At 32.6% G+C, this 23,979-nt stretch overlaps 1 protein-coding gene across 1 annotated transcript in view; it reads left to right on the top strand.

Annotated features, from left to right (window-relative positions):
* CCDC171 (coiled-coil domain containing 171) overlaps positions 1-23,979 on the top strand; it is a 508,587-nt gene that overhangs the window by 196,938 nt on the left and 287,670 nt on the right. The window contains exons 11-15 of the mRNA XM_044685358.1: positions 9,224-9,330; positions 11,205-11,294; positions 12,633-12,833; positions 15,906-16,073; positions 17,747-17,935. Of these exons, the coding sequence (XP_044541293.1) occupies positions 9,224-9,330; positions 11,205-11,294; positions 12,633-12,833; positions 15,906-16,073; positions 17,747-17,935 (755 nt within the window). The remainder of the gene's footprint in view (positions 1-9,223; positions 9,331-11,204; positions 11,295-12,632; positions 12,834-15,905; positions 16,074-17,746; positions 17,936-23,979) is intronic.

The raw sequence follows: 23,979 nt of genomic DNA, 5'->3' as shown, positions 1-23,979 counted from the left end.
ATATTTTTTAAACCCTTGTACTTCGGTGTATTGTCTCATAGGTGGAAGAATGGTAAGGGTGGGCAATGGGGGTCAAGTGACTTGCCCAGGGTCACACAGCTGGGAAGTGGCTGAGGCCGGGTTTGAACCTAGGACCTCCTGTCTCTAGGCCTGACTCTCACTCCACTGAGCTACCCAGCTGCCCGATGAATATATTTTTTAAGGAGTGTATGCCTCTGGAGTAAGTCAGAGGTGGTTGACCAGTTCCCTGCAGGATGCTTTTGGGGAGGAATCCCAGTGAACCAGATATGCAGTATGGGCTGGCTGCATTTCTCTTCAGCTGTCTAGTTCACTTTCCACATTGTTGCTCACAGTTCAACTCTGTTCTATGATTAAAAAATGAAATTTCTATCTCCATACTTCTGCCTATTGGACTTTTTATGGGAAGTATTTTAAACATATAATGTCCAAAAGCACAAGATTTTTTCCTCTAAAGCCACTATTTCCTGCTGATTGCTTTGATTTCAAGATCTTTTCCAGTCACTTGGCTGGAAACCTAGGAGCCATCACTGGTTCAATACTGCATCTCCACTCTAGTCAGTCACCAGCACTTACTTGTCCATTCTTGCACTCTCTAATCTGGTTCTTCTGTTAGTCTCCATTGCATCACTCCACTTTAGGCTTTTATCTCTCCTGTGGACTTGTTAGTAACTTCTAGTTGTTAGTTGTACCACACTATGGATCTTTTGCTATTGAAGAAGACCAGTGACATCATAAGGAATTGGGTCTTGGACACCTGAGGTGTAGCAGAATAATAGCTGACATTTACATAATTTCTTTAGGTTTTGGAACCTCAGAGTGCTACATATATAAACTATTATTATTCCACTCTACATAGGTTATCCCATAGCCAAATTGGCTTATTTGTTTTATTTTAAAATGTTCTCAACTTTCCTACTTCTTTGCCTTTATTTAGTCTTTTCTACCCCCATTTCCCAAGCTTTTTCTAGGAATCACAGAACTTTTTGACTGCAAATCTTTTTTCTCCTACTTGGGTAGAGGAAACTAGCCCATCTGATTAAGGTACCAGAATTTACTAAATTAAAACCAACAGGAAAGAGGGAATTGTTTTCTTCAGACACAAGCTTCCAACACCTCAAGGAAATGCTAGAAAGATCCTTAATTCTTTATATCTCACCCAATCTCTCATCCATACTTAAAAATTTACTTATTACTAAATTGGCATAATGTGCTTCTCCTTCTGTGCTTTTTTGCATTTTATATGAAGAAACCTGGAGAAAACAGTTCCTGAAAGGAATGAATTTCTTTTAATTACAGAATTTTAGGTACTTTGCTAAAAATAGGACAGGGGTTATTTTGTGCAGTGAACTGTTTCTTTGACTTATAAATAAATGATAACACATAGTATTAGTAGAAGACAAACCCAAGTGTAACAAAAGCTTTTCAGAATGAAGTCGATTAAGTCATTAGGGATGAGTTGAATAAGGTGTGGCCCAGTCCTTCAGCATTTGTAAGTTTTTCATTATATAGAGTTCATATAAGGTCAGAAGGACATTAAAACTTATTGGCTTCACGCAGAGGCAGTTTCCAAATATGGTATGTAAGTTGTTTGAGATGTTTATCAGCAGGTAATTCCAAACATTCCAATAAGGTTTGGACAAGGTTTCTCCCCACAGTAAGTTTCCCCATGATAGCCACCTAGTATGCTTCCCTAGGCTAATAACCTTTGGTACAATCTTTAAGTGAAGTTGATGACATAGAATAAACTATGTGTTATGTCAATATTTATTTGCCATTTATCCTTCCTGTTACATATAGAAATGTACAGAGGTAACTGGAGTCATATACTAGTATGTGCCAGAGGCAGGACAACTCCAGGCATTCTGACGCTGAGGCCTGCTCTCTTAAAGAGATATCATGTTGTGTCTTTTAGGCATATACATTGTAGAACAGGTTATAATACTGATTTACATTAGTAGAGGGATTTTCTTTGTTCAGAATTCCCTATACTAATGAGTTAAAAAACCCAGAAATATTATGTGCTTCATCCTGAAAGGGAAAAATAGGGACATTTAAATTGAACATTAATAAAAAAAACCCTGCTTTTACATTCCTTACATAAAGTTTCAGTTAACATCTTCATCAAATTTCTTTTTATCTTGAATTATTGCAGATATAGCCCCACTAAGATTACCATGACAAATGTTGCTCAGAAAAACATCATTATTTCATTATGACCAAACTCCAGCATATAGTCATTAAGCCTAGATGTGATATTTTTGAATAATCCTTTTTGTAATGTTTATAACATTGGAACTTATGTCTATAGCGTGGAACTGGCTTCCTCACCCCTCTTCCCTACTTCCCATAAACCTGTATAATGTATTGAAATTATAGTAACTCAAATTTATATTGTATTTTGATGATAAAGATAATTTGTTTCATTTCTTCTTATAAAATTTTATTGTTCATTGCAATAATCTGTGATAAAACCAAGCTTCAGAGAGACCAATGACATTGTTCATGGCCATGAAGATGGTAAATGTCAGGAGCAGATTCAAACCCAGTTCTCTCAATTCTGAGACCACTACTCTTTCAACTCTACCTCATTGTCATTCAGAAGCCATGCAAATTTAGTCACAGATGCTTAGAATTGGATGGGTCAAGAATCCCTCCTCTGATATTCTTAACAAGTGACCATCTGGGTTTTACTTGAAGAAGGCCAATTAATTGGCCATTTGATAGCTTACACACACACACACACACACACACACACACACACACACACACACACTCTTGTCTCTGTCTCTCATTCTCATACTGCAGGTATCCATGTATGCGCATACAGATAGAAATATTTGTATATGTGTTTAAGTATACAGTTTACAGAAGTATATTTTTCCTTTCATCTTCACCCAATAATTATATTTAAAAAACCTTCTAGCCATTTCTACATTTGAGAGCCACAGATTTCTCACTGATTATATTTTTGTTATTGTAGCATGTTGTAGGTTAGCATTTTAGTTGGGAAAATCTGGGTTTGAGTTCTGTCTCTGATGTATAATTGGTTTGTTGACCACCAATAGACCCTTTAACCTTCTAGTCCTCCAGTTGACTCTCTAAGACTATAACTTTTGGTAAGTTAAAGGACATTTTAAATTCAATAAAATTTCATCAAGCCTTGCTGTATTGAGTGAGGGCTATGTTTAGAGCTGTAGGCATGCTGACAGAAAACAAAGTAGTAGTGCCTATCCACAACTCCTAAACTGGTTTTGGAGAGAAGTGAAGTATTATGTATGATCTTTGGATGAAGGCACTGTGATAAGCTGAAAGAAGGGTTTATGTGTAATGTAGAAGCTAGTTCAGAACCAGGTATGCTAGCAGCAGTCCATCAAGTGATGATTGAATCCAATTGTGAAAGATTGGGGACTAGGGGAGAGGAAAGGAAGAATGATAGAGTTTCTCTTTCCCTACTCCAAATTGGCCAGATGACAACCTTGTGAATTTCAAAAGGTAGAAAGAACTGGAGTTCCTATTGGTATTAGTGTCAATTCAAACTAGTAACTACGTTCCTGGAAAAACAGTGGATGACTACAAAAGACACAACCGAGGACAAACTAGTGCCCCTGCCCCATTTCTTCCTTCCCCCATTCCAGTATCCTCCCCAAGAAGGCAGGTAACATGTTATAGGTTATACACATTTTACTGTTTGTTATGTTGTGTTATAAAACACATTGCTTCCACTAGAGAAAAATTCATGAAAGAAATAAAGTTAGAAATGGTATGTTTCAATCTTCTTTTGGACACTATTTGTTCCTTCTATGGTGGTGAATATCCTTTTTCTTCATGAGACCTTTGGAATTGTCCTCGATCCTTGCCTTGTTAATAATAGTTCTGACATTCACAGTTGGTTATCATACATCAGTGATGGCGAACCTTTTATTCTTTTTTTTCTTTTTTTTTTTTAAATTTAAATATTTTATTCTTTTGGAAAAATTTTCCATGGTTATATGATTCTTGTTTTTACTTTCCCCTTCACCACCCCCACCCCCCATATCCAAAGTATATTTCCACTGGTTTTAGCATGTGTGATCAATCAAGACTTACTTACATATTATTGATAGTTGCATTGATGTGGTTGTTTTGGGTCTACATCCCCAACCATGTCTGCATCAACCCATGTGTTCAAGCAGTTGTTTTTCTTCTGTTTCCACTCCTGCAGTTCTCTGATTGAAGGACATCCCTTCAGTTTCAAGTTATTTTTCACCACAAAAGAGCTGCTATAACTATTTTAGAACATATAAATTCTTTTCCTTTTTTCTTTGATCACCATAGAAAATAAACTCGATAGCGGTATTATTGGGTCAGAAAGTATAAACAGTTTTATAACTCTTTGAGCATACTTCTAGATTGTTTTCCAAAATGATTGGATCAGTTCATAGGTCCACCAACATGTATTAGTTTCCCTATTTTTCCATGATTCCCTCAGACATTTGCTGTTTTAATCAATCTGATAGCTGTGAGGTATCTCAGAATTGTTTTGATTTGCATTTCTCAAATTTCTCAGTAAGGATTTAGAACATTTTTCATATAGTTATATAGAGCTTTGATTTTTTTATCCAAAACTATTGATATATTTTGACCATTTATCAATTGGGAAATGGCTCATATTCTTATATATTTGACAAAGTTCTTTATATATTTAAATATGAAACCACTATCCAAGAAACTGTCTATAAAATTTCCCCTCAATTTATTGCTTTCCTTTTGACCTTGGCTACATTGGTTTTATTTGTTCAATACCTTTTCAATTATGTTAACATATGCAAAATTATACATCTTATATTTCACAAAGCTTTCTATCTCTTGTTTATTCATAAATTCTTCTATCCATAAATGTGATAGACAATATGTTCTCTGTTCTTTTAATTTGTTTGGAATACCTCCCTTTATACCTAGGCCATGAATCCATTTTGATCTTATCTTGGTAAATGATGTAAGATATTGGTCTATATCTAGTTTTTGACAAACTGCTTTCTAGTTTTCCCAACAATTTTTACCAAATAGTGAATTTTTATTCCAAAAACTTGGAACTTTACCTTTGTCAAACACAATGTTACTATAATCTTTTATGACTTTTGTGTTAATCTATTCTCTTCCACTGATCTACTTACCTACTTTTCTTTTTCTTAGCCATGTTTATATTAAAATATGTGTCTGACCACAGACTTAATGATATTTATTATGATTCATTGATAGACAGGAGAAGGAAAGGAAGATTTGAGAGAGAGACAGAGAGAGAGAAAGAGAGAAACACAGAGAGAAAGACAGAGATATATAGAGAGAGACAGAGGGGCAGAGAGGGAGAGAAAGATAGAATTTGGAAAAGCATTTTCCCTAATCTCACTTTCTATGAACAGACCAACTACTTCCTCTTTCACCATTCCTATACTCGCCTCACTCTGCCCTTGGTACTGGCTTTGCACTGATGTTCAGGCTAACATGCAAGGTTCGCCAGACATGAAGGCAGTCTCTGGGGGATGATGTCACATTTGCAACCTGAGGGGGGGGGGTAAATTTCCTCACACAGCCAATACCAGGTAAATTTGATAATTACTACGTTATAATACATTTGAAATCTGGTACTGCTAAACCTCCTTCCTTAATTTCAATTATTTCCTTTGATATTCTTGACCTTTTGTTTTTCCAAATGAATTTTATTATTTTTCTAGTTCAATAAAATAAATTTTTGGTAATTTAATTGGATTGGCATTGAATAAGTAGATTAGGTAGAATTTTCATTTCAATTATATTGACTACCTATGAACAGTTAATATTTCTCTAGTTATATAAGTAACTATTTGCATAAAAAAGTTTTATAATTGTGTTCATATGGTTTCTTTATCTGTTTTGAATAATCTATCTATGATAAATTTAAATGAGTTTTCTATTGTTATTTTTTTGTATGACATTGTTATCAATATGTGGAAATGTTGGTAATTTATATGGCCATTAAAAAAAACAACCTATTATTGTATTGGTTCCTAAGTAGAAGAGTGGTAAGGGCTAGGCAGTGGAGGTTAAGTGACTTACCCAGGGTCACATAGCTAGGAAGTGTCCGAGACCAGATTTGAACCTAGGACCTTTTGTATCTACTACTTTGATGAAATTACTGATAGTTTAAATTTTTTCTAGAATATCTAAATAAACAAATTTTAGAAAAAAAGAATTAAATAGATTATAAAGGAACTTCATAAGGAAAAAACATCAGGATTAGATAGATTTACAAATAAATTTTACCAAACATGTAAAGATCATCGAACTCCAATATTAAATTATTTAGAACAATTGGTAAAAAAAAATCTTACCAAGCACCTTTTATGAAACAAATATAATTCATATAATATAAATCAGGAAGAGTAAGAACATAAAAAGAAAATTATAGGCCACTTTCATTAATGAATATAGATGCAAAAAATCTAAACAAAATATTTGTCAGGAGATTTTAGTACTATGTCACAAAGATTATATATTATGATGTAAGAAATAAAATGTATATAAAAATATAGCTTTAGAATATTATGGGTTTTAAATATTTATTATTAGCCATTAGAAAATGAAGCCATGTGCCATTTGGCTTTGTCAGTTTAAAAAGCATGCTGTTACGTGCTGCCACCATGCTGCTGAATTGGAAGCAAAAGAGAGTGAGCAAGTCCAGCCACTCAGTTTTATCCTCTTGTCTATGTCATCATGTAACTGTCTATGTCATCATGTAACAACAGGAAGCCAGTGGGCTCATGGGAAATGTAGTTCAAGGACCCCAAAATTTCCAATAACACAATGACCAAATAAGATTTATACCAGGTATGCAGGGATGGTGTAACATAAGTAAAACTATTTTTTTAAATCCTTACCTTCTATCTTAGAATCAATACTGTGTATTGGTTCCAAGACAGAAGAGAGGTAAGGGCTAGGCAATGGGGGTTAAGTGACTTGCCCAGGGTCACACAGCTAGGAAGTCTCTGAAGCCATATTTGAACCCAGGACCTCCCATCTCTAGGCCTGACTCTCAATCCACTGAGCTACCCAGCTGCCCCCAGGGAAAACTATTAACACAATTAAATGCATCAACAAAAAAATGTAACAAAAATCTTATGATTATATCAGTAGATGCAGAAAAAGCTTTTGAAAAAATACAACTCTCATTCCCATTTAGAATACTGGATTTTTCCTTTGATTAATATAAGTATATATTAAAAACCATCAGCAAACATTATTTGTAATGGGAATAAATTAGAAACCTTCCCTATTAGATCAGAAGTAAAACAAGGATGCTCATTATCAGCAATATTATTTGATTATCATACTAGAAATGCTAACAATAAGAATAATAAATAAATTCAGTAATAGAAGAAAAAGTTTGTAGGTGTCAGAATGAGCAAAGAGTCAGATGATATGATAACATATATAGAAAATCCTAGAGATTCAACTAAAAACCCTTTCTAAAAGCTAATTCAGTCTGGCTGATAATAGATAAGGAATCTTCCTCTGGGGCCTTATGAGTTGATGCTAGAAAATCTCAGTCACTCAAGGTTATCCATAGACTCTCTAGGAGTAAAGCTGTTGCCCCACTCTATGGACCCAAGGATAATTAGAATGGGGGAAATTGCCCACGAAGGGTTGTTATAAATGCTTAAATTATCATCCATCAACCAAGAAGTTTTTATTAAATGCTTATTTTGTGTCAGACACTGTTCTTTTCACTAGAGATACAAATAAGGCCAAAAAACAAAACAAAAAACCTCTCCAAAACCAAATCTGTTCTCAAGGGGTTCATATTATGAGATAGGAGAAAGATAGAGAATAAGTACCTACAAGATATATACAGAATAGATAGAAGTTGACTTTAGAGGAGGGGGATTTAATAGGTGGGAGGAGGATCTCTTATAGTGCTATTTAAGTGGTATATATAGTGGCATATATATGATAATATATATTATACAATATAATGCATAAATGTTGATAAGGGAGAGCATTCATGCCATCGGGGACACAGTCTCAATGAAAGGGCGGGGAGATGGAAGAAGTGTCATGTATGAAAAAAAAACCACTAAGACCGTATACCTGTTTAGAGTATTTGGAGGGTAATAAATTGAAAGGAGACAGAAATAGAGAGCCAGATTATGAAGAATTTAAAGTAACAAAGTCTTCATATTTGATCTTAGATATAATAGGGAGCCAGTGAGGTTTATTGATTAATAGATAACACAGTATGACTTGTACTTTAGGAAGATCAATTTGTCCATTGTGTGGAAAATGACAAGTCTTACATTAATCTGGAATATATGATGAGTCTCTGTGTAACGTTATGGTGGCTATGTGAGTGGAACCAAAGAGGACATCTATAGATTTTATGAAAGTAGAAGTTTCAAGATTTAGACTTTATTAATTATAGAAAAATAGATTATTAATATACCTCATCAATGAAAACATTTTAAAACTAAACTATTGGCCATACTGCATCATTATTTTGAACTGTATTTGACCATGTAATACTGATTAAAACGATTCAGCTAAAAAATGTAGTTTAAGGGTATAATAAAAGGAAATATACATATTTGTACAATGAGTGTATCCTTTTTTTAAGAGTTTTAATTGAAACATGATGTAGGTCTGTGTAGATAATAGCATTTTGATTGTTTATTTTGGATAGTAACTCAAGAGAATTTAAGGGTTGAAGAATATTTCCAAACATAATAGAAATTTATGTGCACTCGGGCTCAGAAGTGATTTATTAAGTAGATTGAATAGTAAATTATAACTAGCTAGACTGGTCAGAAATGCTAAGAACCAAAAACAGACTTAAATAAAAAGAAAAAGTTTAACCTATATGGAATGTTTACTTAGTTGTATGCAGAAAAACAGGTGCATAGCAAATTATCAGTAACTGAAATATAAGAAAAAACAACATGTGGACTTCATCAAAGCAGAGTAGCTTTCATACTTAAACCTGTTACTTTTTAAACTTTAATTTGACAATTTGTTTAGATGGTATAGCAAAAAAAAGTCTATACAACATATTGATTTAGAGAATAACATTGCTATTCCATGTTCTATATTGTCATGCAGCCTTATGTAATTATAATATTTCTGTTACAGTTTGGTTAGCTTTTGTCTTCCTGTGACTTCAAGGGCTTTATTTTCATCCTCTGTTTTTCTTCAGGCGTCCACAAGGACGAAGATAAAGCTTCCAGCTTCTCTGTTGTCCTTGAGACTTTGAGGCATACCTTGACAGATTACCAGAACAAGCTGGAAGATGCATCTAATGAGGTAATACTTGCACTGTTTGGCTCCACACACATAGCCTTCGGCCTGTGTAGTACATATTCCTTACTTGTTACAAAGGTCAAAAGATTGAGAATGTTGAATTGACAGCTTTGGTGAGAGCAAAAAAGAAATATTTTCTGTCACAGCTTTTTGTTTGAGGTTACCCTAAAGTATTATGTCACAAATTTAATTTTCTTATATCATCTAAAACTTTTGAACTCCTAATTAATTTACTATTTCTTAGCTTCCTCTTCTCAGCTTAGTTTTTTGAAAGGTTGCCAGTGATTTTAGCATATAAAATAATGGATTTAGATTTCATACATTTTTTATATTTGCTAAAGTCACTGGAAATTTAGAAAATAATATCTGTTTTAGTGCATTATTGAATTAGAATTGTGAATTGTTCTATTCTATTTGAACAAAATTTAGGGGAAAAAAGGAGGAAAATCCATATATTACGAGGGAGCAAAGTATAGTTAGATTAAAAAAAATTAAGTATCTGATGTAGCCTGGGAGCTTTTCATTTACCGAAAGAAAAATCTCATGCTTATATTTATCATCTCATTTGTATTGTTTTAATGTGTCAGTTGATAATCTTCTTGGGTATTAAAATATTTTATGGATTTGTTGCTTAAAAATTGAAGAGTTTATTTAGTTACATCTTGTCAAATTAGATCATACAAAGTAATTATATTAGATTTAATTAACTAACAAAACAATGAACAGATTGTTCAAAGCAAGGAGAAGTTACGTAGCATAGATTTGGGGTTTTAAATTAGCATTTACTACATTTGGCTTTTATTAGTTTGGGAGTCAAGAAAGTCAACAAGTCAACAAACATTTATTAGTGCCCACTACATTCTAAGCATTTGCTAGGTGCTGTGGATAGTTGATATAGCCATAAACTTTTAGTTTTAGAAGGCGTCTCTCACCTACCCTTTTTTATAATGATAAATGAAGAAAATAAATTATCTTTTTCATGTCTTTTTTGGTTGCTCAATAGTCCAAAAAAAGTGACCATGGAAATAATCACATTTCTATTAAGAGCAAATATTTCTAGGACTTTCCCAGTGAGATAAGGTAACTAGTATTGTTAGTAGTTTATGAAACTCTTTTGAGGCCCAAATATGGAAGCTGCAAAGTAACCAGGAACATGTTACCCACAGCGAATTGTTATTTGGGAGGATGAATGTCACATGATCCTCAGCACAGTTGAAAAGTCGACTCAGCAGGCTTTGGCTTAGTAATGCGCTTTGTTGTGAAACAGTGCCAGAGACAGCAGTGGGGAGACCAAGGGGGTGGTTGCAAAGAAAGCAAAAAAAGCATCCTGACAGAAAGAAGAATGAACTGTCAAAGAAAATAAATCACAAGCAGTGCAGGACCAACTGATGACCTGCCACAAGCCTTCCCTGTAGGACTGTGTGTGACTGACCCTGAAGTTGTCATATGGAGCCAGAGACCCCTGAATACCTTCATCATGTATAGAAAGAGCAGTCATCTCTGTCCTTATTTTTCCTTATTGTTGCCACTGCTTGTGGCTTTTTGGTCTTGCAAAATTCAGCAACTAAATTATTTACAATAAAAATTCAAAAATATAGATTTATGGCATGTAATAAAATCTTATAAAAAGAATGTCACTGAAATTTTAAAGCTTGAGTACTTTCTTGTTTTCATTTCATAAGTGTATAATAGGATATACATATAAGTATAAATGAAATGAATTACATTTTTGATATTGACTTTCTAAAATTAAAATTTATACTTACATAAAATCTTATATAACCTTTGGTTACATAATAAAATATTTGTTTATTGGCTTTTTATGTTACTATTTGTAAAAATATTTTTAAAAGTTACTTTTATTTCTCTTTTATTAGCTAAACTGCCTGCAAACTGCTTCTGAAAAAACATTTAAGGAACTCGATACTACCAAACAGGAGGTGGAATGTCTAAGCAAATGTCTAAAGGTATAGTTATTTAGGATGCTATCTTTTTCTTTTAGAAATAGAGTTTTTTCTTTTGCTATTACACTTAAAGATAATATATATGTTGAATACATTTGGACTTTAAGATAAAATAAAATCTCATCTTTATGGAAAAGTTTGCATTAGAACAGTGAAAATTGTACCACTAAGAATTTTATTGAATATATTTTATGTATGTTAAATTACTCTTAACTTTTATATATTCTAAATTCATATTGTTCAGCCATAGGGTTAAAAAAGTATTTTGTTATTCTTTATATACATTGTTTTAGAATTCTGTTTTTATTTTTTACTTAGAAAAAAAGCAAATTTAAAATCAAATTAAATTTAGTTTATAAATTTTAATATGCCATGAATTCCAAGAACACTAGAGGGTAAAATGTGAAACATATTGTTATTCTTAAAATAACTTGTCAATAAGTAAGTATGGAAACCTTTAATTTGGAATACATTTTAATAATTTTGGGAAAGAGAAATTGCTTTTTGAGGTCATTTATGGTTAGGAGGGCTGTGAATCATTGATCCAAATAGCTTGGTAAATTGGCTTCTGACATTTAAAACTTTTGAGTTGCTTATCTGGCACTCTATTGTGCCAAGACAAAATTAAACTCTTACAACTCCTAAGAGTGCCCACATTTTATGTAATTTTTATTATATATTAATTCACAGAAATGTATTTTTTAGTTTTAATACACAAAAATCACAAGTTTAGGGGAAGTTGTTGAAGTAGGTTAAATTTCTTATCAAGCATAAAATATTAATAGTGAAAATTGTACTTTTATTAATATGGACTTAATTGAAAAAATTATTAATACATTTTAATATTAATATAAATGTCAAAGCATTTTTTAGTTTTTAAATTTCCAAGTAAAACATTACTTTTAAAACTTATATATCAGCAAAATAATTATCAATTCAGTAAAGAAAAAGTATTCTTGTAGGTTTTTTAACCTATCCCTCAGATTGCTAAGTATAGCATATAGTGTTTATTTTATTATATATATTACAACTAAAGAAATTTTGTTTGGAGATATTGTAATAGGATCTCTGATAGAAAAAGGACTCAAGACACTTTGGGAGTAAAAAGAACAAATAAAATGACAGAGTAATTCTGAATCACTATCATTTATTAGTCAAATCTTTAGGACCTCGGTTAATTTCAATTAAGCTGTCTCTCTGGTTTAAGTCATGTGCTTTCTCTTTCCCATTCCCTGGGGTGGTGGGGTGATGGAAGCTTTCTGTTTTGCTTAGCATATTGAAGTCACCTACTCAAATATTTTGTAAACTAACCAGCTTCTTTTTATTTGGTATCTTTGACAGGAAGCACAAGATAAACTGATTAATAGCAATCAAGAGTTAAATCACCTGCGAACTAAGTATACAGACAGAGAATCTATAATAGGCACTTTAAAAGTGGAACTCCAAAATGTTCTACACTGTTGGGAGAAAGAGAAAATGCGAGTAGCACAATCTGAAAATGAAATCCAGAAGCTTTCCAAGGCTTTCCATAAGGATATTGAGGTATTAATAGAGACAAAAGCACTGTCAGAAAAGGTCTTCATCTAATCTTGTTTTATACATTTACATACATCAAAATGGCTACTTTTGGTCTTCTGTGATTTATTTCCAAAGATGAATTCATGCTATAGATTTTGCATTAAGATTAAGCATATGAAATACTTTGAAATATCCATGAAATTTGACACTCTTTTGCTGTCATACTATTTTATAAGATGTATGTATATACATATTTGTAGGTTACTTTTATTAGTCAATCAATTAATAAGCATTTATTAAGAACCTTTAGTGCAAAGAATTATGCTAAGGTACTGAGAATATGAATATGAATACAAATCAAATACACTTTGAAGTTTACCATGCCAAGTAGATTGTCCTTTAAAAGTTCTTCTTTGGTCTTTTGGTCCCTTTCTAATGATTATAGATATATATTTTTGCATTTGAATAATTTGGGAATAATCTCAGGTACTAATTATTAGAGTAATTAAATCTTAGAAATCTTTGAAGCATTAGCCATTAAGACCCACTTCAGTTTTCAAATTTTGACTCATAGGATGATAGTTCACATATACTATTCTTCCATTCCCCTCTTCTCCCATTGCTGCTATCCTGTTTTTGGCTCTTCTCTCTTCCTAGTTATTTCATTAATCTTCCAACTTGTCTTTCTGACTATTGTCTCTCCCTTCTTCAAACTATTCTCTACACCATTATCCACCTAATCTTCCTAAAATATTGTGATCCTGTCAGTGCTTTGCTTAAAAACTCCAGTGACTTCCCATTGGCTACCGAAAAAAATATGAACTGCTGATCTTATCATTCAAGGCCATATTTGTATATTTTAATATACCTGAAGCCTTATATTATTCATACTTTTTTCCTTTATGTGTTTCTGTTTCTGGCCTTAATTATTCTCTATTTGCTATTATTGTCTTACTTTTGGCCATTCATCTTCTCTGTTTTGAATGATTCCCTTCTACCACCCTACCTCCAACACCTACAGATAGAATGTCAGCCCTGGAGTCAGGAAGACCTAGCTGTGTGACCTGGTGAAAGTCACTTACCCCCTGTTTGCCTCAGGTTCTCAATTATAAAGTCGTTATAACAACAGTACCTCCCTCTCTAGGTTGTCGTAAAAATTAAATGAGATAATATAAAACTCTTAGTGCAGTATCATGGCACATGATAAGCAGTATGTAAATAATAGCTATTATTATTACTGTTATTCTTATTCTTTTTTTTGGACATTCCTGGAATATTGCATCTTTTTAAAAAATAACAGTTATTTTTGAACTTGTCCTTCCAAATTAGATTATATGCTCCCTGAGTGCCTTTGTCCTGTCTTTATCAAGAGTGCTTAAAACATAATGCTTTACAAATAGTAGGTATAAGTTTGTCAAATTAAATTAATTCATACTATGGCAAAACATATTAATCTTATAGATTTGTCTTTATCAATGAATAAATTATCCTTTATTTTATTTTGACTTGAAGTATACAGCTAGTCTACCTAACTTTGAACAAACTTATCTCAGTCGTTCTGCATATTGAGCTCATTATTCCAACAAATATGAATAATAATGCCAACTGAGTGAAAAAGAAACATTCTTTCCATCATTTTTACAGTCTGGGATTTAAATTGTGTCCACATGAAGCAGTTGGAATTGTTCTACACATCAGATAATGATTAAAGTAAAGGAAACTGGAAGCCTGACTATACTGTAAAGTCAGCATGTCTACAGCATTGTGGTTGAGTTCAACATGTGTGAATTGATTTTGGGTTTGGTTTTTCTTTTTCACGCCAAATGGTTGATTATCATGCCTGGTTTATCATAGCCCAAGCAAAAAGGACACAATGGCAACACAATTAATTGTTAACACAGAAAGTTCTTAATCACTTGATATGTTTAGGGAATTTTTTATGCCTGCACTTTATATTTGATAGTTTATTTTGAATTAGATCTTTGACCATCTCAGGAGCTGTAAAAGGCAGAATATTAACCTAACAAATGAACAACTCAGGGCACATTTATAACATTTCTTTTGATTTCAGAACTTAGATTTTGGTTGTAGAGCTATTTTTTAAGTACTCTGTTTAGAAAAGATGCTTTGCTATGCTGCATAGTATTATTTTAAAATACATCACTCACATAAGTTGCGGGAAAATTTCTTCAGGAAGTCTTATGATTTCTCTTATGATAGAATATAATTTTTATAAATTTATCATAAAGCATTTTGTTTTTTTCATAGCTCCTCTATTGAAAGATAATCTTATTAGGTTTTATTTTTATGTATGTAAAATTATAGTCTAGTTTCATTCTAACTTTATTTTTAGAGCCCATGCCTTGGATCAGACTCTTAAGACTAAACAATATCTGCTTTATGTTATATTCTGTTTTTCAGTGAATAGTATTTTTACATTTTTCCTATTTATTTTAATAGGTCATTTTTGTTTGATGTTTCTAATTTGACTTAGGAAATTGTATCTTGCGCAGATTATCATGTTGTTTTTCTGACAGGAAAGGAGTTGTGCTATTGCTTTGTAATTATTTTAAAAAACCTGTTATATGAACAGAACCACATACTATGTAGTTCTTACATGCCAATGACAAGACAGAAGAGCACTATTTTAGGAAAAAATGCAATGGCCTCATCTGTCATATAATCCCCATTTCACTAGTGGATAATCATAAGGCATTTAGAATAGATTTCCTATAGGAAGTGAGTAAAATGTGGGAAGTAGAAAGAAGGAATTAGAGCAATTTATACATGGATAATGCTGAAATTATTTAAGTTATTCTTTAAAATATAATAACATTCCGGATTGGGTTAAATAACATCTTTTTTGTCACAAATTTAAGACAAACATGTCATAAATTATAAAAATTTATAAATTATAATTTGTAAGCAGTTTAATCAGTATATTTTCTTTTCCTTAGAACATAAAAATAATTTCATTAAAACTATCACATTTTGAAATTGGGATCTTATGCTCCTGTTCAGGCTTTGAAAATCTATATCTGTGTGGATTCCTATAATGTTTATATACTGAAGTTCATTTTTTTGCTTTCCTCACAGGAGAAACTAACCTTCCTTCATACTTTATATCAGCACTTGGTAGCAGGCTGTGTGCTTATAAAACAACCAGAAGGCATGCTGGATAAATTCTCCTGGCCTGAGCTTTGTGCAGTCTTGCAGGAGAATGTTGATGCCCTGATCTTAGACCTCAACAGGGCTAATGAGAAGGTAACTGTCCTCAGGCACCAGATACCTCTATTAAATTCAGTGACATTTGTCCACATCACAGTATCATTAAGAAGGGCTGACATTCATCTTATTTCAAAAAGAATTTGGATGTTAATAATTCAATACCATTAATTATGGCTTGTCTACAACTCAGTTTGATGCCATTGCTGTGGGCATGTAAATGTGACTGAAGTCTGTATGAAGTCTCTAAGCTCCACTTTCTGTGCAGGACATGCTAATACTACTAGCCAGTATTAGCCACAGGGACCTAATTAAAAGAAAATAAATTAATCTTACTGATGAAGCAATTCAAAGGACTTAGTCATTTACTCTAATAAACCAACACTTTATCTTAGCATAAAACAGAAGCAAGATATCGTTACCCAAAAAATACAATCTTAAAATAATTGATTTGGTAAATTTGTTATTATTATTTAAAAAGTAAATTAAAAATAATCATTTTATGACATGTTTTTCAAGAGGTAATAATAGATTGTTACTTATAAATTCTTTATAAAATCTGTGGTTCATAATACAATAAATATTTTTTGAAGGGGAAAAACAGTAGACTTTTATGCATCCTTCACTGTTTCATTAGGCTTAAACTTTTGGTCTTTCCAAAGGAAACATATTAAAAATTTCTCTTTAGGTTACAATAAATTAAACTGGCTTAGAGGATATGCTGCTGTTAAAGATATTGGTTCATTTTCTGGCTCTATTGAACTAGCTGGTCTGAACTATGTTCATGTGGTCTAGGAGAAGGATTCCAGATCTTGGCTACACTGCCATTTGCTCTTGAGGGATAGGAAGAGAAAAACGTTTCCATAAGTTTCTCGTCTGTTGAAGACATGAAACAATTTCTTGGCCCAACTTTAGGAAGCAGTTCCTTACTATTGATAATTTTGGCTCTGATCCCATTAAGAGGGTTACTAGAATGTTCTAAGAAGGATGAGCGTGGGAAGAGTTAAGGACTGCATGAATGATACTTATGATTTTGAGTCTGTCCCTAAATATTTTCTATTTGATCAGAATTTTTAAAAATGCTAACCATGATTAACTATTATAATTACTTTGAATCCTGATATAATTTAATAGATTTTTTCAATGCAAATCAGTTGTTCTTATAACTTCTAAATTTCATTAGTTAATATGTGAATAATATGTGAAAAGAAAGGACTTTCCCTCAAAGTTTTTTATTTGCCTTCTCAAATCACTATGTTACATTTTATTTTATTTTATGCAAATACAACGTAGGGAGATCTGGAGAGCTTTTCTCAAGTAGAAATTCTTGCTTTCACTTTAAAGAGAGCTATAGAGATTTTTCCTTCATTTTTTTGCTGGACGTGATCTCCTGAATATCTATTGAAATATATCCTAAATGTAACAGTTTATTTGGGGAAAAAAGGAATGAACACATTTATAGTAAAATGTTGATTTATATCAGTATTGAACTAAATGTTTCAGTTTTCAGGTAAAATATAATCACAGCATATATTTCTATCAACTTTTTAAATATTTTAATTTGCACCTGGCTTAGTTTTGTGTGTGTGTGTGTGTGTGTGTGTGTGTGTGTGTGTGATTTAGAAAGAAAAAGAAATTAAGAAAAAATTGTGAATTGGAAAAAATGATCTGACAACACATTATTTCTTCTGTCTATTTATATAACTATATAGATAACTCATCTAGAATATATTTGTAAAAACAAGTCTGATACTCTGAGGGAGCTTCAGCAGACCCAGGAAGACACTTTTAATAAAGTGACAGAACAGATTAAAGCACAGGAGAGCTCTTGGCAGAAACAAAAGAAGGATTTGGAGCAACAGTATACTGAACTCCTCCAGGAGGTTCAGATGAGGGCAGAGGTATGCTACTTCTATCAGAGTACTAAAAGATATTTGTTTTTGTTTTTGTTTTTTCATATGTTACATCTTCTTTCAGTACCATAATAGAATTTTAATCAAATTAAAACTAATTAGGAATTACACATAGGGATATATGTATAAATATACACATATGTAAAAAATATACATATCCAAGTATGTGTGTCTCTCTGTGTGCATGTATATATGTATGTTTATAAATTTTTGAAGTTTCTAATATTGTCTTTCTTTAGGAAATTAATGGATATGGTTAACATATTCCAAGATGAAAATCCCAAAATATTTTCTTTGTCATTAAGTATTTTGTAAGTTTATAAAGTAAAAATATCAGAGTCATCCTAGAATTGCCTGTAGTAGTAGTAGTAATAGTTTATTTTTGCAGTATTAATTCCATTTGTGAAGAGAGTGTCCATTTAGTACAATTAATTTATTTTAGGCTAAAATTTGATGTATGATTTCTATGCTTCAGTATTCTCCTTATTTATTTTATAAAGATTATTTTACCTATTCTTAGGGCCTATAGTAAAATTGGGAAATGATTTTTTTAAGTTGAATTAGACTGTACAGAACCAAATTCAAAGCCAATTTTATTACTATACTTTCCCCTATATTAATTAAAATTTATGAAATTGGTATTTTAAGACCCTTCTTGATCAAGAATACTATAAAGTTAGTGCAGACTTTTCCATATTTAATTCAATAGACTTGTAGAATTGCCTTGGTTATGGAGGTGCTATAGCTACAACTTAGGATGTTTTTTATTCTTTCTGTGATTGAGTCAGTATTTGTTTCCTTTGTATAATGGACACTTGCTTGGATGGGAGCTAAAGAGTAGGATTATTGTTTCTAGTACTCAGATAGTGAGGACAGATGCCCCTCAGTGAGTAGGTTTGGAAGCCTCATGGCTCTGTATATGTAGGTATCTATCCATCTTGAAAAATCTTCTGAAAGCACAGACTCGGGCCTTACCTCTCTCCAGGCCTCACTCCTGATTCTGTGATGACAGAATGACCTCCTTACCCTGCAACTGTATTCTGACCTTAGCCTTCTAACATTGGAAATACACTTTGAACTTGTGTCCTCTTGCTACTTAGTGTATTTTTAGCTGGGCTATATTTTCTACTGCCTTCCTAATTTCCCACTTGCTGTAAATAAAGCTACTAAACAGCCTACTGATTCATAGTCTAACTTTAATTTTGGTGACCACAAAAAACTTTTATAACTCATCCATTTAGTCAAACCATTTTTAACACTTACAAAACTATTTTATAGCATGGTTGAATGGAAATAGTTCTGAACCTAGAGAACAAGTTTTGGGTTCAAACTAGGACTTTGCCTTTATTAGTTATATGATTTTGAGCAAATCACCAAGACTCAGTGAGCTTTCAGTTGCTTTACTTAAAACAACTTACTTATTGTATGTGTAGTATGTGTCTTCTATCATGATATGAGCAATATGGAAATATGTATTGCATGAAAGAAGTGATATAACTTATATTATACTGGGGTGGAGAGAGGAGGAAAATATGAATCCTAAAATGTCAGAAAACAACTGTCAAAAATTGTTTTACATGTAATTGAAAATATAAATTAAAAAGGTGACTAATACTTATAATATCTGTCTCCTGAACAAATGAAATCATGCACTTGAAGTATTTTATAAAAATTAAGTGTTATTATAAGCCATTAATATTATTACAAAAGTAAATATTTCAGTTTCTTTTAAAAGTTCACTGACAAAAATGGGAAGGTGAAAGGAAGAGAAACATAATTAATTAGAAATTGAAGATAATACTCATATTTATAAAACACTTTACTGTTTACAATGCACTTAGCTAATGACCAAAGTAATTCTTGTATCATTATAACCATTTTACAAATAAAGAAAATTGAGCATAATCAGTTTGCCCATTCACAGATTTGCTAAATGCAGAGGTCAGAGTACACCCAGATCAATTGAAACCTACATAGAGTCTGTGGTATCTTTCAGGGAAGGTAAAGGAAAAGCCATAGAAAAGCAGGTTTAAATTTATTATTTAATAGTTCAAAACTTTTAAAGAATTCAGCTCATATTTAAAGTAAGACATAGCTTTTTCTTTTGTTTGTACTTTGAGCATTTTGCACTGAAAAAAAAGTACCTCAAATAAAACAAAACCCCATAAAACTTACTATATTTGAGATAACATGTGAAAAATACTTCCTAAACCTTAGAATGATACATAAATTTTAGCTATAATTATTATCTCATTCTTGTCTTTTTTGATGTGGTTCAGATAGAAACAGTTCTGAGACAAGTTATTATCTTGCTAATGTTTCTTTATATTCATTGTTCTATGGATTATTTTTCAGTTATGTCTACTTTTTATGGTTGAATAAAAGTATTAAGATGTAAACTCATTTTCTGTTGTTTTACTAACTTTGTCCTAGTTTTAATAGTGGAGAGTATAACTGGGAGATTAATCCAGTTCCCCAAAGATTTTGATCTCTTTAACCCTGTCTCTATACTTTGAAATCTTTTAGTTTCCATAGCTTGGAAATCATGAGTATTTAGCATAGTGACATAATAAAGTATTCTTAAGTTTATATTAATCAATGTTATATGTCTTATGCTTGTTTCACAGATTATTATGGGCAACAGTTCTGTCTGTTTCCAGTTTGATTTATTGTTGAGTTCTCCGGGATTTTTTGAGGTCTATTTGTTTGTTAAAATTTGCAAAGAACTTGATAAATATTATCTTATTCTGTCCTTATCAGAACATTGGGAAGAAGGTAGAATTCTAAGCTTCATTTTTACAAGTGAAACTGAGATTGAAAGCAGTTGAACTTGGATCTTCTTGATGCACTTTATCCACTACACTACCTAGCTGCCATTTTATGTGTCAATCCATGAAAGAAAGTGACCTTCTGGTATATTATTTCAGACATCAGGCCATGTCTTGCTAGATATCAAGTAGGTGCTAACTTTTAATAGCCTGCAGTGATGTGGTGCATCGTTTTCAATGTTTTCCTACATATTCTCTGTTACTCACTTAGTGCACATTCTTTAAGGATAACTCTTTAGAAGTTTCTGATGTTTGAACTGCCATCACAAACTCTTCAGTATTCATAAACAAATATTCATAATTCAGTCATTTTTTTGTTGGCTATGTTCCTCAGTTTTTATCCATTAGACTCCATTCTTGGATCTTAATTCTTTTGTGGGCTCCTTACAGAAGCACATCGTTTTGGGTTGTATTTGACAAAATTAATATTGTGTGGTTGTTTATAGCCCTTTCCATTACTTGGTTTTAAGATCCCTATCTTAAAATATTTTAATGTTCTTTTTAACCATCCATCATATCTTCTGAACTGCCAGCTCAAACCAATTCCTTTTTGGCCTTAGGGTGATGACTTACATGTTTTGCTTATGTTTTTGGATTTTTATTAAAATGGTTTCCAAATCTGTCATAACTTCTTTTATATTTCTGAAATTGTACATTGTCTTTTATTATGTTAGTGTTTATTGCTTTAAAAGGCTTTCTTATTATTTTGATTTCAGAATGTCTGTTCATGTAATCACCCATGTAGGCTTTCTCTTGATATCTTTATCCTCATTGAAACTTTCATGGAATGTTACAAAGTTTATTTTAAAATTTTACTTTCATTCATTGGATTAATATGACCTCTGGATTCAAACTTGAAGCCTCCCTTTGTAGTACATTAAAAATTTTATACTTTTTGAGTCCAAATGCCATTTTGATATCAATGGAGAAAGATTCCATGAGATGAAGGTACTGTTTGATATGTTTTTCAATGGAACCTTATTTGCTTGATGTCATATATATATATATATGGTCAAGAGGATGTTTTTGGTTGATTTATTTAATTTAGGAGCCATATTTACTTTTGTTTAGGAGAAATCAATGAACTTATGGGTAGATAGAACTATAATGAACTTTAATTTCCTCATGATTTATGTCAATTATGTTTGGAATTTTTATATTAATGTTATGTTTTCAATAGAGAGCTATTTTCCATATGGACAATAGTGTAGTGCTCTACTATAATGTCTCTATTTCATATATTACTAATATTGTGTAAATCATGAATGTAGAACCGATTCAAAGTTTTTCTGAAAAAGATGACAGAGATCTTCCTATGACCTCTATTTGCCCCCTGAGGGAAAGCAGCAAGAGCCAGTCTGGACTACCTCAGCCTGTGCGGTATAAGGCCACTTCTACCTCCTGCTGCCAAGCCCATTGCCCAGTTTGGATGTGAAAGACCTCTGGTGCTGAGGCGTAACCTTCCCTTTGATCTTAGGTCTTCCATCTTCTTGGAGAGAAGACAAAGAAGAAAATTGGTGGGGAATGAGATTTATATTTCCCCATTTCTCCTTGGCTATATGTTATCTTCACCACACCCCTCACAATAGGTACCTTCTAATCCTCCTCAACCCTCTGTTTTTCAGCTTCTTTTTTTGGACCATTTTCCTTCATTAGCTTGTAAACTCCTTGAGGGCAGTGAGTATATTTCTTTTTTGATATGTTTATACCGAGCACTTTGCATATAGAAGGTGCTTAAATATTTATTGCTATATTAAGACCATAGAGCTATTGATAAAAATGGAGCATTACCTGGAATATTCAGAAAGTTCAGAACCATACCTCCATGAAGGAAGGCTTTGAAAGGAGATTAGTGCTCTACCTTTCTGCCCTCTGGTCAGAGGGCAATCATACTTCCCCTTATCAGCTCACAATCTCACTCTTCACAGCAACTCTTCTATATCTTTTTATCCCTTCTCAAATCTCCTATGACTCTCCCCCTATGCTCTCAGCTGATTTTGCCTCATATTTTTTACAGAAAAAAATCATCATCAAGAGCTCCCTTGTATCCCCTCTTCTTCATTTCATATCAATAATGTGTCTTTATGCCACTTTCTCATCCTTCATACCTCTCACAAATGAAGAGGTAGCCTTACTCCTTAATAAGGATTCCTTTCCCTATCTGTACAAGTGATCCTATTCCATTCTGTCTCTATCAACAGATTGTCTCTTCTCTTTTTTCCACTCTCATTTATTTTCAAGTTCTTGTTTTCTGTTTACTCATTCTTTACTGTCTACAAATATGTCCAAGACTTCCATATCCTAAGAAATTTTTCACCTGATCATTCCATCACTAGCAATGTCCAGATATCTCTTTTGACCTTAATAGCTAAATGTGAAAAGTCCAGTTATAATAGGTGCCTTTACTTTCTTTTTTCTCTCATTCTCATCTGAACTCTTTATAAAATGGCTTCTGACTTTATCATAATTGCCAAATCCAGTGGACTTAATCATCATTTTTCTTGACTCTCTTCAGTCTTTGCACTTTTTAAAAATTATTAGACATTTATTAATATTCGTTTTTAACCTGTTTACATACTTTATGCCCCTACTTTCCCCTTCACTCCCCGCTTTCCCCCCACCCATGGCCAATGCACATTTCCACTGGTGTAACATGTGTCCTTGTTCAGGGTCTATTTCCCATTCATGTCCGCCTCAGCCCATGCATTCAAGCAATTGTTTATCTTATATGTTTCCTCTCCTGCAGTCCTTCCTCTGAATGTGGGTAGCATCTTTACCATAAATCCCTCAGAGCTGTCTTGTGTCATTGCAGTGCTGCTGGTACAGGAGCCCATTACATTTGATTTTACCATAGTATATCAGTCTCTGTGTACAATGTTCTTCTGGCTCTGCTCCTTTCGCTCTGCATCACTTCCTGGAGGTCTCTCCAATTTGCATGGAATTCCTCCAGTTTATTATTCCTTTTAGCACAATAGTATTCCATCAACTGCATATACCACAATTTGTTCAGCCATTCCCCAATTGAAGGACATACCCTCATTTTCCAGTTTTTTGCCAAAAAGCGCAGCTATAAATATTTTCGTACAAGTCTGTTTATCTATGATCTCTTTGGGGTACAAACCCAGCAATGGTATGGCTGGATCAAAGGGCAGGCAGTCTTTTATAGCCCTTTGGGCATAGTTCCAAATTGCCAGCCAGAATGGC

Source organism: Gracilinanus agilis, chromosome 1 (genome assembly GCF_016433145.1).
Source record: "Gracilinanus agilis isolate LMUSP501 chromosome 1, AgileGrace, whole genome shotgun sequence".
Lineage (NCBI taxonomy): Eukaryota > Metazoa > Chordata > Mammalia > Didelphimorphia > Didelphidae > Gracilinanus > Gracilinanus agilis.
Note: the sequence above shows the minus strand (reverse complement) of the source record. Positions and strands in the feature narration are given on the sequence as shown.